This window comes from Magnolia sinica, chromosome 14, assembly GCF_029962835.1.
Source record: "Magnolia sinica isolate HGM2019 chromosome 14, MsV1, whole genome shotgun sequence".
Taxonomy (NCBI): domain Eukaryota; kingdom Viridiplantae; phylum Streptophyta; class Magnoliopsida; order Magnoliales; family Magnoliaceae; genus Magnolia; species Magnolia sinica.
Genome location: NC_080586.1, coordinates 79,506,579 through 79,521,121, shown reverse-complemented (window position 1 = coordinate 79,521,121; position 14,543 = coordinate 79,506,579). Strand labels below are relative to the sequence as shown.

Sequence of the window (14,543 nt, the reverse complement as noted above, 5' to 3'; positions counted from 1 at the left end):
AGGTGAGGGTCCCAAACCTCGACTGCGAGGGATGCGCCACAAAGATTCGGAAAGCTCTCTTCAAGCTCGAAGGTATATACGTGATCAATCTCTTATTCAGGCTTTGTTTGGTTGCACCAAATATCAAAAAATTTCATGATATTGTGCAGCCAAACACGGCCGAAGAGTTTGTATCAGTATTGCTTGTGCTGGTCACAGCTTGTTTGGATTATCTGCAACATGATATGATTTGCAATCCGAAGCTGTCCATCTTGTCGAGCATGAAAAATACACCAGTTGGATAATCATATGACACAACAGGCTTTTTAATTTGTTTTCCTCTTCTTGATCATCTAACATAAATGGACGTGGTTCTTAGTCCATAGTCATTTGGAATCGGGCCCACCAAATGAATGGTTGGGATTGTTGAGCCATGCAGCTATATGGGCCCCATCCAGTAACGCACATTTTCTAATCCTAAGCATGCTTCTTGTGTTAACTAATGGCGTGTTTGTTTGCACCAAATACCATGATATTTCATGATTAGTCAGTCTATTTTGGCGCAACATATAATGAAATTTCATGATATTTGGTGCAACCAAACGCACCATAAACAAACTCAATATTCAAAGCCTCGTCATCTTTTAGCAGATTCAGTTGCCAGCTTCCAAAATGCAAATTACTTCTCTAGCTTCTCACATTGGGTTAGGGGTCCAACCCGGATATCGGTCCAGATTGGGCGTACAAAAAACCTCAAAGTCGGGTATGGGCCTTATTTGAAAATGGACCCAGGCCTACAAAAATTTATGTTACCCAAGTACAAGTGGCAATGGAAGAGGCTTGTGTCAGGCCTAGCTAGGCCCTGGTCGACCCAACAGTTAAGAACCAGAGCCTGATCCTGGCCTGAACTTGCATGGGCCCACCAGACAGGCCCATTTAAGCCCAGCAGAATTGGTTGCCCGAGCCTGCCCAAGACTCTTCTCGGCCTGATCAGAAATTGATAAAATTCTTATTTCCCACTTGAATTTTTTCTATCCATCCGCTGATCTAGTGGGCCACACATGCACAAAGAAATAGACACTTTAAAGGAATGAAACCAATGGTCTCTATTTAAGATGGATCCATGCCATATTTGTAATATATATTAATACATGTACGTACGGTGGAAGTCTTAAGTGGGGCCTACTTGATGAACTGATTGAATCTTGAACACACACACACACACACACACACACACACACACACAAAGGTGGGAGCACACCGCCTGTAATTTTATTGATACTCGAAAATCATATACATTAGAGGGGCAACACTGGCCAGTTCCCTCCCCAAATTTTCATTAATTATAAAGCTATTTATTACAACTCTCATAAGAAGTACTAACAAAAAGAAAATCAACCTAGGTTACAAACAATTATTCATCATTCATGACCAAGGTTTCAATCTAGCATCATGTACAATGACAATTAAAACAAAGTCTATCTTTCATCTCATCAAAGAAGTGGTAATAGACAATCCTCCAGGACCTCTTCAGTACTAAAATGCCACAGAAGGCCCAAAACCCAATTGCAAATCCCGGTCCCAGTCCAGAGCAAAACCAACGCATCTCATCCTCTTCTTCATCTTTTTCAACGTCACCACTAACAAGCATTGGACCTTGAGGAGTCTCATCGCTAACACACTTATGTGGAAGAGGAGGTCCACAAAGTCTGTTGTTGCCCATATAAATAGAAGGATCTTGAAATGTTTGGAGCTGATTTCCAGATGGAATTTCCCCCCACAAGTTGTTAAATGACAAGTTCAAGTAACTTAGAAAAGTTAAATTTGACATGCTCAGAGGAATTGTACCTGAAAGCTGATTTTTTGAGAAATCAAGAGACTCTAGCAATGCCAGTTTACCAATCTTGTCTGGGATTTTTCCGGTCAAATGGTTTCCCGAAAAGTTTAAGACTCGCAATCCCAAAAGACTTGTGAGTCCTTTTGGGATCTCTCCAGATAAGTTATTTCTTGAAAGGTCCATGCATATGACCAATGATATTGTTCTAGTGTATTCAAGAATCAGCCCCTTCACTGACACAAGCAAGTTTTCATTATAATATGTTCCTGTTCTTCCATAGGAAAGATTGAGGTTTGTCTTCTTCATGGCCATGAGATCTTCAAAACATTGAGGAATTGAGCCAGATAAATAATTTTGTCCCACATCAAGGATCTGAAGAGAAGTCAAGTTCGATAGTTGTGCTGGGATGTTGCCAGTAAACATATTTGATCGTAAACTCAGAATTCTTAAAGCCGGAAAGCTTTTGCCAATCCAAGTGGGAATATAACCTGAGAAATTGTTGTGTCCAAGGTCGAGAGTCTCCAGACTAGTACATTTCTTCAAAGACGAAGGGATTTCTCCCGATAGGTTATTGTTGCTCAGGTGCATTGTTTGGAGTTGACGTAATAGACCCAAAGACGTGGGTATTCCTCCCGATAACCTGTTCTTGCTCAAATCAAGTGCTTTGAGTGCTATGCAATTACCCAAACTCAATGGAATGATACCACCTATATTGTTTCGGGAAAGGTCAAGGACAGTCAAGGAGTTCATTCCTTCAATGGATGAGGGAATCATGCCACTGATTTGGTTACCTCTGGCAGAAAAGTAATATAAATACTGCAATGTGGATGTAAAATTTGGTGGGATTGGCCCAGAAAATTGATTGTTGGAGAGATCGAGAAAAGAGGCTCCATTCAATATGCAGGGTATGGGACCACTGAAATTATTGAAGCTCAAATCAATGTACGAGGCTTGAGGCTGCATTTTTAAAGGGTTGGGCAATTGGCCAAACATCTGGTTATTTGAAAGGTTCAGTTGAAGAAGTTGGGGTGTTAAATCCCAAAACCAGGTGGGGATGATGTCAGAGATGGTTGTGTTAGAGAGATCGAAAATTTCTACATATTTTTGTGTACGTAGCCAGAGAGGAAATCGAGGACCTAAATGACATGATCTCAGGAAAATGTAAAAAAGCTGAAATGGAGGGGCCCAATCAGAGTGTGGAACAAAAACCAAAGAATTGGAAGACAAATATAAGGACGTCAACTTTTTGAGGTTTTCAAAAACACTTTCAGACACGTTTCCTGTCAAGGAGTTGTTAGAGAGGTCAAGCGAATACAAGTTAGAAAGTTGTCCTATAGTTGTTGGGATTGTCCCATTCAACTGATTCCCACGGAGAGATAAATCTCGTAAGGAAGACAATCCTCCAAGAGCTGCAGGGATATTCCCATTCAACTGATTCACTGAAAGGTCTAAATATTCCAAGGAAGACAATCCTCCAAGAGCTGCAGGGATATTTCCATTCAACTGATTCCCCGAGAGAATTAATTCTTCCAAGGAAGACAATCCTCCAAGAGAAGCAGGGATATTCCCATTCAACTGATTCCCACGGAGAGATAAATATAGCAAGGAAGACAATCCTCCAAGAGCTGCAGGGATATTCCCATTCAACTGATTCCCTGAGAGATCTAGTTCTTCTAAGGAAGACAATCCTCCAAGACGAGCATCAGGGATTGGGCCTGTCAGCATGCAATCGGATAGAGATAGGCGTTTAAGATTTTTGAGGTCATATAACCAATCAGGAATGGCCGCATGCATTTTGTATCCGTACAAAGACAGGCTCTCTAAATTGATAAGCTTAGTTATGGCTCTTGGAATGCTACCTGTTATATTCTCACTGAATGACAAAGAGAGAGACTCAAGTGATGTCATATTCCAAATAGAGTTGGGGATTCCTCCATGCAGCTGACTGAAAGATAGATCAAGTTTCTTCAGCTTCCTCCAGCTGCCTTCAAGGAACTTTGACAGATCAACCCTCAGGTAAAATGAGTCCAACCACAGCTCTTCCAAGTTAGGAAGTAGTGAAAATTGATAAGGAACCTCACCATGAAAGTTGTTACCTGAGAGATACAAGGACACGAGGCTACTAATGTTAGCTATCCAGTTTGGAATGCTAGAATTGAAGTTGTTCTCACTGAGATCGAGGACACGGAGAGATGTGAAATTAACAGAAGGAAGAGTTGGAGAAATATATGAAAGACCACAGTTCCATAGGTACAACTCAACGAGGGAAGGAGACATGTTCATTACGTGCACCCAATCATGGCTTGCCATGGAAAGGTTCACATAAGACATGTCGAGGTAATTGAGAGAAGGTAGGCTTGTCAACCACCAAAGGTTTTTGGCACTCAAAGAAGGTGAAGAAAGCTTCAGGGAAATGAGTTTAGTGAGGTTTCCAAGCTGACGAGGGATTCTCCCGCTGAACCCTGCATCTGACAAGTTCAAATGCCTCAACTCCTTCATTGAACCCAGGAAATCTGGAATTGGTGCGCCATTAAAAGCATTCGAGCTCAAGTCCAAGAACTGAAGATGCTTCAGTTGAACCAGAGCTGGATCAATTCTGCCACCTAGTCCGAGGCGGGAGTCCTTGACATGGAGGTCGAGTTTAAGAACAAACCCAGTTATGTTGTGGCAGGTAATACCTCTCCAATTGCAGCAGTCAGAGGCATCATCATCCCATGAAGAGAGAATATTGAAGGAATCGTTGAGAGCCTTCCGAAAGGTGGTGAGAGCTTTTCTCTCGGAATCGAAGCAACCACTCACCTTCCAATATCCTCCCCAATATATTAATACATTTAAAACAAAGACAGAAATAAGAAATCTTCTCTGCTGAGAATAACAACTCTCCATTCCTTTTCTCTCTGCTCTAGAAAAGGGAAATTGATTCTTTGCTGATTTCTCCTTCCGCTCTCCTTAATTTATAAGATCTGAAGACCGCACACATCCATCATGCTAGTTCACCACCATTTTCTCTTAACACTGATCAAGCAATCCTAACCAATCCGATTCCGCTCTTGATAAGGCAAGTCTCTGGCATCTTGATCGTCTAAGACATCCAAACCGTTTATCAAGTTCCTTAGCACATCTTGGGGACAAGGATCATCGTCCATTCATTTTGGGGTCAGTCTGGTGGACAGCTGTATGTACGATTCCTGGGAAACAGTGGAGGGAAGTGCCAGTCTGGTCCTCAAAACGAGGACATACAGAGTCTTCTTACCCCTTTCTTTGTACAACTGGGGCCATGCCTTCTTCATCCAAACCGTTGATCTAAATGGTACGTCTGCCTAATTAGTGGACCGGATTGATTTTTATTATTTTTATTTTTTCCAGGTGATCTTGTGGACTAGCTGGCGTCAAAGTTTTGGATCAAGGTGATATTTGTGTAGCCTCTTCATCCAGGTCTTTGTGACCTTATCAACAGGTTGGATCCACAATAAGCATTTTGGTGGACCCTACGAAGCTTTTAATGGTAGGGATTCACTCAAGATTATTTCATGTGGTGTGTTCGGCATGAGATTTGGATCTACTTCATTTTTTGTACCATTTTATAAAATGAGCTTTCAACATGGATGGGCAGAGTGGATGTAATGAAAATACATCATACTCATGGGGCCCTACAGTGGGATTCACCGGGGCCCACCTCAAATGGGCAGAGTGGACGGGATTGATATATTTTTTTTTAATTTAGGTGATCTTCATGGTACGGCCCACCATCTCAACGGTCTAGAAGAAGAGAAATTACATGAAACTCAGGCTGCGGTTGAGCTTGATACATGAGCACTCAAAAATTGTACACGTGGCATACATTAAATCAAATAAAATAACAGGATTATGCAGCCTACTGTAGCAAAGTTACAATCCCAAGATTAGATTAGTTGAACCATCCTAACCTCTGATTCCTGGAGGCTTGTTTGTGAAAATTAATAAGATTATAATTAAATTTTTTTTTTCTTTTTTTAAAAAAAAATCAAATAAGAATAATTTTTGTTAAGAGTACATCTACATTGGATACCCTAATTTGGATAGTTTAATTTGACTACTTGTATGGCACGTGTGTAATGTATACATTTTCTTTCCTTAATTGTCTACGTATTGAAGGGGCTGGAAAAGTTCTTAGTGATTTTTTTTTTTGTGCATGGGCCCCATGAAGCTTTTAATGGTGGGGATTCATCGCGTGATTGGGTGGCCTTTTCCTAGTTAGGTCAGCTGGCTCAATACTCTATCTGTTTTTTAAACTAGGTGTTAGTGTGTTGTTTTTTTTTGGCTCATTGGGTTCATCTGCCATAGGCGACCATAGTTCCAGTGGGTTGGTTTAGTAAAGCATGGGCTCCACTTGCACAATCTAACCAGTCTAGCTGTATTGGAAACTCAAATTACCATCGGTGCAAAGGATCCATAGGCTATTCTTGGTGGGACGACTGTAATCCAAGGATCAGATTGTATGGCTTTCCTAGTGTCACTAGAATAGTGGGTGGGATTGGATGGATGGTCTGGATTGATTCATTTGATTAGCATTGTAACTTAAAAACTGAGGGAAGCAGATTGCCTTCCCAGTAACTCTTAGCGTACTGATTAAACTCTGTGGGGCCTACCACGATTCATATATTTTATCTACTATATCTATCCATTTTACCATATAATTTTTGGGCTTAAGCCCAAAAATAAAGCATATCTAAAGCTCACGTGGACTGCACCACAAGAAACGGTGTGATTTGAACATCTACCATTGAAAAAATCATGGGTGCCATAGAAGTTTTGGATCAAGCTGATATTTGTGTTTTTCCTTTATTCATGTTTGTGTGATCTTATGAATAGGTTGAATGACAAATAAACATCACTTTGGGCCCTAGGAAGGTTTCAACATGGAAATCATTATTCCCACTATTTCCATATGCAGTTGTGGTTCACTTGAGTTTTGTATATACTTCAATTTTGGGCTCAATCCTAAAATGAACTGGAAAAATTGATGGACAGCATGGATAAACCACAAACATTCATGGTGGGCCCAACAGTGTTGGCTAGTACAAAAAAGCCTACTAAGTTACTCGGTACTCAATCCCATTTCAAAACTACGAATGTTTTTGTTTGTACTTTCATTTCGAGATTATTATTATTATTATGAGAAATTATTTATGCAAAATATCTAGGATGGTCAACAGTCAGGTTCCCTCCAAGATGTGGTTCAGCCAAAAACTCAAGTTGGCTCAGGCCCATCCATTAGGTGGGCCACATGTACCATGACTCTGAACTGCTGGATATGGTTCATGGTTTAAAATGATTCATGTTTTGGCATCTTATTTTAGGGTGTGGTCCCAAAAAATTAAGAAGGTAAAAATTTCAGATGGACCACACCACAGGAAGTAGTGCTCATTGGATGTTTATTATTAAAATTTTTCTTAATTATTAAAATTTTTCTTAAGGTCTACTGTATTGTTTGTTGACCATCCAACCTGTTGATCAGGTCCAACAAACTTGGATAAAAGGAAAATATAAATATCAGCTTGATCCAAAACTTTTCTGGACCACAAAAATTAAGCTGATATTTGAGTGGTCTGTCTGTATGACCTTATCAACAGATTACATGAGAAGTAAACATTTCAGTGGCCTTCAAAATTTTTTTAATGGTGGACGTTTAATCAACATTATTTCTTGTGGTGTTGTCCACCTGATTTTTGAATCTACTGAATTTTGGACTCAATGACACGTGAATATAATAGAAATTAATACTTTATGGTGGGCCGTTAGCCAACGATCTACCGACCCAGGTGGATGTGGGACTCATTGGGTATGTTTTTCAAAAGATAATATGACCTCCGTCACCTTCACAAAGGGATAATAACAGTGCCCTCTAACCCCTTCTAATTACCATACAATGGGAGTCTGCAGACCCACTAGTAATTTCCATTAAAGTGTCCCAATGAAAGGACCGCACGCCCTTGGGTGAGCGACTCTCTATTGGATGGTGCTGTGTCGCCACCATCATTTATGTGTTTATACGGCATGGATGGGAGTGGATTAGGTAAGACCCTCAACTCACCCAAGACGCTACAGCATGCACTTACCGTGGGCCATATCCTAACGTGATCTGAAAAAAAAAAAAATAAAAATGGATGGACGGGATGGATTTCTCACAGAAATCACAGTGGGCTCCGTCTAGCTTCCCATTGGCAGGAAAATCCTGTCCAAGGCTTTCGCTAATTGAAATATACTTGTTACCACTTTCACAACAAATGCTAATCCTACATTCTCTCTTTTCTACTCCACTTTCACCTATACTTGTAAACAACGTATTTATTATAAGAAGTAAAATATTAATTAGGAGTATACATTTTTCACCTATACCTGTAAACAACGTATTTATTATAAGAAGTAAAATATTAATTAGGAGTATACATTTTTCTGTAATTCTTTTTATATCCTCATGTATATAAAGTTATCATTTCACATTCCTAAATTTTTTTAATACACGAGTCGACGTAATTATTTTATTTAAAATTAATTTTCAACAAAACTAAATGTGGTAAACATATGCAAGATCTAGGTAATTGGATTATGTTCTGCCTACATTGACCAATCCCTGTGTTACGAATTCTGCAACCTGTCCATCATGTGTCCACATGGGCAAGTTAATTTTCTCATACGCATCTATACTTTCTTATACCCATCTACAGGTTTAATGAACTGCAAGGATCTTATACACATGTGCCAACAATCACCTCTTAGAAGGTTAAATTCTTGAGACCCTATGGACCCTTGAAGTTTAGGTTGGAGTCAATATGAATCAACAAAAAAATAACATGAAATCACTTGGTATGTCCCACCTGAGTTTTATATCAGCCTCATTCTTGACTCATGGCCCTACATAAATCAACAAATCTAAGGGTCAGAGTGGATTTCACAAAACATCTCTATGGGCCCCACACTTATGGTCCATGTGCACGGCCTGTGCACAGCTACGATGCACTGAACCAGCAATATCGATCAAACTGGGTTTGAACCGATATTTTTAAAGAAGGAAATCTTCTCCTTCACTTTCCGCCAGTGACGAATGGTGTTGTTTCGAATTGTGGCCCACCATCTGAGATCAGATGACTAATCTCAACCGTTCATCACATTAAACCGTTGATTCCGACGAATGAATCAACTAGTATTGATGATTTCTCGGTGATATGGGCCACCCGCTGGACGTTTCTAATTAGAAAACGGGGCCCACCACAAAAAGATGGGTTTCTTGGATTGTCGGGAAAGATGATTGAGTGATCATGACAAAACCCCATCAGACAACTTATCTAACGGTTTGATACTTCTGGATGGAGCAGATTGGTCTCTCAAAGCTTGTGGGACACACCGATCATCAAGGTATTCTAAAAAACTCAGTGGGTTCTGAGTTTTTCGGCCGCACACAATAACTTGCACCATAACGAGTTATCTCTTGATAATCTCAAAATGAAGCAAAAGGGCTACTAGGTTACCCCAATAATCAACGGCTAAGACATTTTGGAAAGCTTTTTAAATGAATTAGAGAACTCAGATTGCATCCAAATCTCTCTCCTCTAATAGACTCCAAATGAAAAATATTCCCGAACACCTCAACAATCCTCGGGAAACATAATGGAGGATTGGGATCTCCCAGTTCGAATGACTAAGATAGCGAAGACAATCCCCACCTAGATTATCGCCAGCTCACCAATCCAGGACAAAATTTAGCACATTTGAGCCTAAGTTCGAGCCTACCCACGTGCATTGTAATGTGAAATTTGCCTCAGAAGAATGTTAAAACCATGGTCCAAGGAAAGTAGTGAGAGGGTTTCGCACAACTTGAGATAAGGAAATACATTTATTGTCCACATCCAACTTAAAATTTCACAAAATTGTCATCAAGATCATTCGGTCTGGGTTGTTTTTTGGGGGAACGGTGCATCCATATTCTGTAAGGAACAAAATTCTCTACAACCCCTCTTAGGATGTTCTTTCAACCCCTGAGCTCTGTGAGCTTAACGTTTTATGTGTGTGAAATATGCTTCATTCATCTGTTGCGATCCGAAAGAAAAAATAAAATCAGGTTGTCTTCTTGGTAGTCCTCAATAGCCTCCATGTTTAAGGCTTGTCTACATGATAGGTGTGGTCCGGGTTTTTTGTTGGCCCCACCTGAATGGCTGTAAAAATTTTGTTTCCTTAAATTATACAAGTAGAAGATTTCCAAAAAAAAAAAAAACAAAACCAGGGAAAAGTTGGAATTGGGAGCACCACCGAGCCTTTCTAGGTCCACCCACATTGTTTCTATGCCATCAAACCAATTCATTGTGTTAGCTCTCCCAGATTGCATGGGATAAAATTTATCTAGAATTCGGCTGGCCGAATTCTCATGAAATTCAAAATTTTATATTGTTAGAATTTGATTCGAACTTCACTCGGGTTGGCCAAACTTCAAGTTAGGCCAGCCGAACCAAAAGTTACACTAGCCGAATTTTCAACAGATTTTGAATTTTAACCTGAACCTGAAGTTAGGTTAGCTAAGAAAGTTAGTTGGCCAAACTCCAGAACACATACACCAAAAATAATCCAAAATATATGATTTTTTGAAAGCATATGACCTAAGGTCTTTTTAAGATTATATCACCTAATGGTTAGTAGATTTAAAGATCATCTGGTCTTGAAATCGAGCGACGTCTTTTTGAGATGATAAACCGATCTTGAGCTGATCTTTAGATATGTAAAGTAGTTGTGATCTAACTGTACTTATGATCTGACTGATATCACTTTGTCTCACAAAATTTGACAACCTTATGTGTGCTAAACATATAAGCACTTACACGTTCTAATTTAATCCTCACCATTAAAAATTCATGGATCCCACTTAAATGTTTATTTTCCATCTAACCTGTTGATAAGGTCACAAACATATAGATGAAGAGACAACACAAATATCACGTTGATCCAAAGTTTTTGTGGCCTCAGACTACTGAAACATTAAGGTGTGCCCTCAGAAGTTTTTAACTGAAGGGCATTCATTCATTCACCACTGTTTCTAAAGTAAGGTCCACGTGACAGTTAGATCTAATTCAATCTGAAAAAATGGATGGAGAGCGCATGTGGTTACATAATACATACATCAAGGTAAGCCCCATGGTAAGGGCCGCAATGTCTTGGGTGTGTCTAGGTCTCAGCTAATCCCCTCGCCATATATGATAGCATTTAGAATGGGATGCCAAGCTAAGTGGTGTTTGGCACTATGGGACCAACTCTGAGGAATGTGTTTTATCCACCCGCATTCATAAGTTTTGTTAGCTTACTTTGGGGCATGAACTAAAAAATGAATTAGATTAAAAGCTCAAGCTGACCATACCACAAGAAACAATCATGATTTAATGCCCACCATTCAAAACTTCCTGAGGACCACAAAAGCTTCGGATGAATTTGATATCTGTGTTTTCCCTTCAACTAGGTTAGTGTGACCTTATCCACAGATTGCATGGAAAATAAACATTACTTTGGGCCCTATGAAGGTTTCAATAGTGGGTGTCATTATTCCCATTATTTCCCGTGGCATGGTCCACTTGAACCGGTTATCTAGTTCATTTTTGGGTTCATACTTTAAAATGAGCAGACAAAATGAATAGACAACATGGATATCCACCCCCCAAAAAAAAAAAAAACATAGTGGCCTCACAGCGCATCCACTTTGCAAGTTCATTTTCGACCATGGGCTCAAATTTGAAGTATACTCAAAGCTTATCAAGTGAACCACACCATAGGAAATAGTGGGGATAATGATGTCCACCGTTGAAACTTTTCCGGGGTTCAGTGATGTTTATGTGTCATACATCTTGCAGGTGATACATACTTGATGAGGAGAAAACACAAATATCAGCTTATCCAAAACTTCCATCCTCAAAAAATTTTCAATGGTATAGGTCTACTTGGATCCCATTGTTTATCGCCGTGTGCTCCACTTTAACTTTGGATATACTTTGTGTTTACTAGGAATTTATATTTGTTTTTTCATAATTCATTTTACATTCTTGCGTATAAAAGGTTATCTTTTTTGTATTCCTATACTTTTTAAATACATAAGCTTTATTTAAAATTAATTTCCAACAGATTTAAATGTGGTAAACATATGCAAGATCTAATTCATTGGATTAAGTTCCACCTACCTTGAACAATCCATGCCTTAAGAATTCTGCAGCTTGTCCAACATGTGTGCCAAACTGGCCGGGTCATTTTCTTATACAATCTACACCCTTGATGAATTGTCAGAATATGAGAAACGTGTGCCAACAATCACCTCTTCTAAGGGTGGCATTTTAAGCTGTGTGAAACTTTCAGCTCACTGCTCTCCTTGGAAACCATGGTTTTAATATTCTTCTGAGGCAGGTGCAACCTAATGAATCAAACTTGGACCTGACAAGACCCTGTCTGGTTCGACATGATGGGTCATCCCCTTAATTCGAATAGAGGCTTGACTTAGGGTCAACCAATCGATTCATAAGCTTTTCATTTTGTTTTGATCCACTTTCAACTCAAAGGACCTACAAGTCAGGATTTTGGTGAAATTTTCTTTTCCAAAGGTTAGTGCAGGCCATCGTGCACGTCTTAGAAACATGTAAACCAAGCTCAGGTAGACACGTTAATGTCAGGAATGGACCCATTTAAGAGAAAAACAAGGCCTTTCATCAATTCAGTGAACAAGGATTGTAAGTCACGGGGGAGAAAAACAATCCCGTCAACGAAAAATCAATGCCAATGTGGAGAATCCTTTGATGATGAGTGGTATGTATCATTTCCACATTCTGATGGAAATTCATCCATTCAAATGGTTGATCCAATTGTCAATGAGTCACCGCCATTTTTCCAATGGTGGTTGCATGCCTAGCTACTTATGCACCACAAAATTAAACATATGGCATATAAAATAGAATCGGTGTATTAGTCTAAAAATGAAGTAGATCAAAATCTCAGGTGGACTACACCATGGAAACAAAAAACTACTTATGCACCACAGAAGTTTTCCATTAAGTTGATATTTGTGTAGTCCTTTTATCCATGCCTTAGTGACCTTAGCAACCAGTTAGATGGAAAATAAATATTCTGGTGCAACTTGACTAGTTTTTATTAAGGGTAGTTATCTAATCACTGCTGTTCCTATGGTGTGGTTCATTTGAGATTTAGATATACTTTATTTTTAGGCCTATATTGTAAAATGACCTGGAGAAATAGATAGACGGCATGGATATAAGACAAAGATATCAAGTTGGGCCCAAAGCGTGGGATGCACGGAAGCCACGTTTGTCAATAATGGCGTTTAGACCGGGACGCGGTTAGTCGTGGTGAGTACGTCTGTCTTTTTTACGAATCTTTCCTAGGGTCAACACAATGATTATTGCTCATAAAATGACACTGACGTGAAGGAAGGGAAAACACAAATATCATAACGTGGAAACGGATTAGCTACTAATCCTGCCACTAGCCAATGGTTAGTGGTCGGTGCTCTGTGAGCTAGGATTGCAAGTATGTGTTTCATCCATGCCGTCCACCCATTCTTCTGATAAATTTATAGTATAGGCCCTAAAATGATTTTGATCCAAATCTCAAGTGTACCGTGTGGTGTTGATCGAACGCCATCATTAAAACCGTCAGGCGGCCACAAAAGTTTTGGATCAAGCTGATATATATTTTTTCCCTTCATCTAAGTCTATATGATATAATCAACGGGTTAGATGTCAAATAAACATTACAGTGGGTACTATGAGGTCTTTAATGGTGGACATTCAATCACTATTGTTTTCCTATAGTGTGGTCCACCTGAGATTTAGATCTACATAATTTTTGGAATCAAGCTTAAAATTATCTTTCAAAATAGGTAGACAGCATGGATAAAACACATACATCATGTGGGTCGACATAGCACCAGCACCGACCACTAGCCCCCTGGCTAGTTGCAGCATCGGTGGCCAAAGCACTTGTTAGTCAGGTATCCGTACTAGCCAAGTAATGTGGGCCACATCATGATGTATGGGTTATATCTACATTGTCCATCCAGTTGGAGATATCATTTTAGGGCATGAGAAGAAGAATAAGGCAGATTCAAAGCTGGAATAGATCCCACCGTAGAAAACAGTCGGAAGAGTGAGGGCCACCGTTTACACCTTCTTAAGGTTCACCGTGATGTTTATTTAAAATCTAACCCGTTCATAAGCTAACACATAACACAGACATTAAAGAGAAAACCCAAATATCAGCTTGATGGAAAACTTTCGTTTCCTTAAAAGTTTTTAACGGTGGTTTCACTCCCTTCACTGTTTTCTGTGGGAGGGCTCACTTGAGCTTTGGATCTGACCCTTTTTTTTTTTTGGCTCATGCCTTAAAATGATCACTCCAAATGAATGGACGGTGTGGATACAAAGCATAGATAATAGTGGAACCCAAGGAACTAGGTGACTAGGTGACGTAATCTGCGTCCATTAGCTGGGGTTCAACCTTTAAATGCATGTTGTCGGTGCGTTGTTATCGTACTGAGTAAAATCAGTTAACCCACTTTAAATGTATGTTGTCTATCCACGTCGTCCATATGGTATTATGAGGTCAACCTCCTAGTAAACTTCCCACGAGGTTGAGGCATGTGAGCCCACCGTGATGTGTGTCGATCATATATCCCATTAGTTGGATGGACAATTCCATGATATGCCAC

General features: G+C 39.7%; 1 protein-coding gene across 1 annotated transcript; it reads right to left on the bottom strand.

Moving 5' to 3' along the window:
• Positions 1 to 1,402: 1,402 nt before the first annotated feature.
• On the bottom strand, positions 1,403 to 4,757 carry LOC131224675 (receptor-like protein EIX2). Its single transcript, XM_058219954.1, has 2 exons — positions 3,913 to 4,757; positions 1,403 to 3,471 (listed from the first exon to the last, which is right to left on the bottom strand). The coding sequence occupies exons 1-2, from the start codon at positions 4,700 to 4,702 to the stop codon at positions 1,430 to 1,432; spliced, it is 2,832 nt and encodes a 943-aa protein (XP_058075937.1). The 5' UTR covers positions 4,703 to 4,757; the 3' UTR covers positions 1,403 to 1,429.
• Positions 4,758 to 14,543: the final 9,786 nt, after the last annotated feature.

Excerpts from the sequence above, each read along its gene's own strand:
- LOC131224675 (XM_058219954.1), bottom strand. The coding sequence starts at position 4,702 with ATGGAGAGTTGTTATTCTCAGCAGAGAAGATTTCTTATTTCTGTCTTT. Across the intron at positions 3,472-3,912 it reads CGTGTCCTTGTATCTCTCAG|GGAATCAGTTGAATGGGAAT; the intron begins GTAACAACTTTC and ends TAGATCTCTCAG.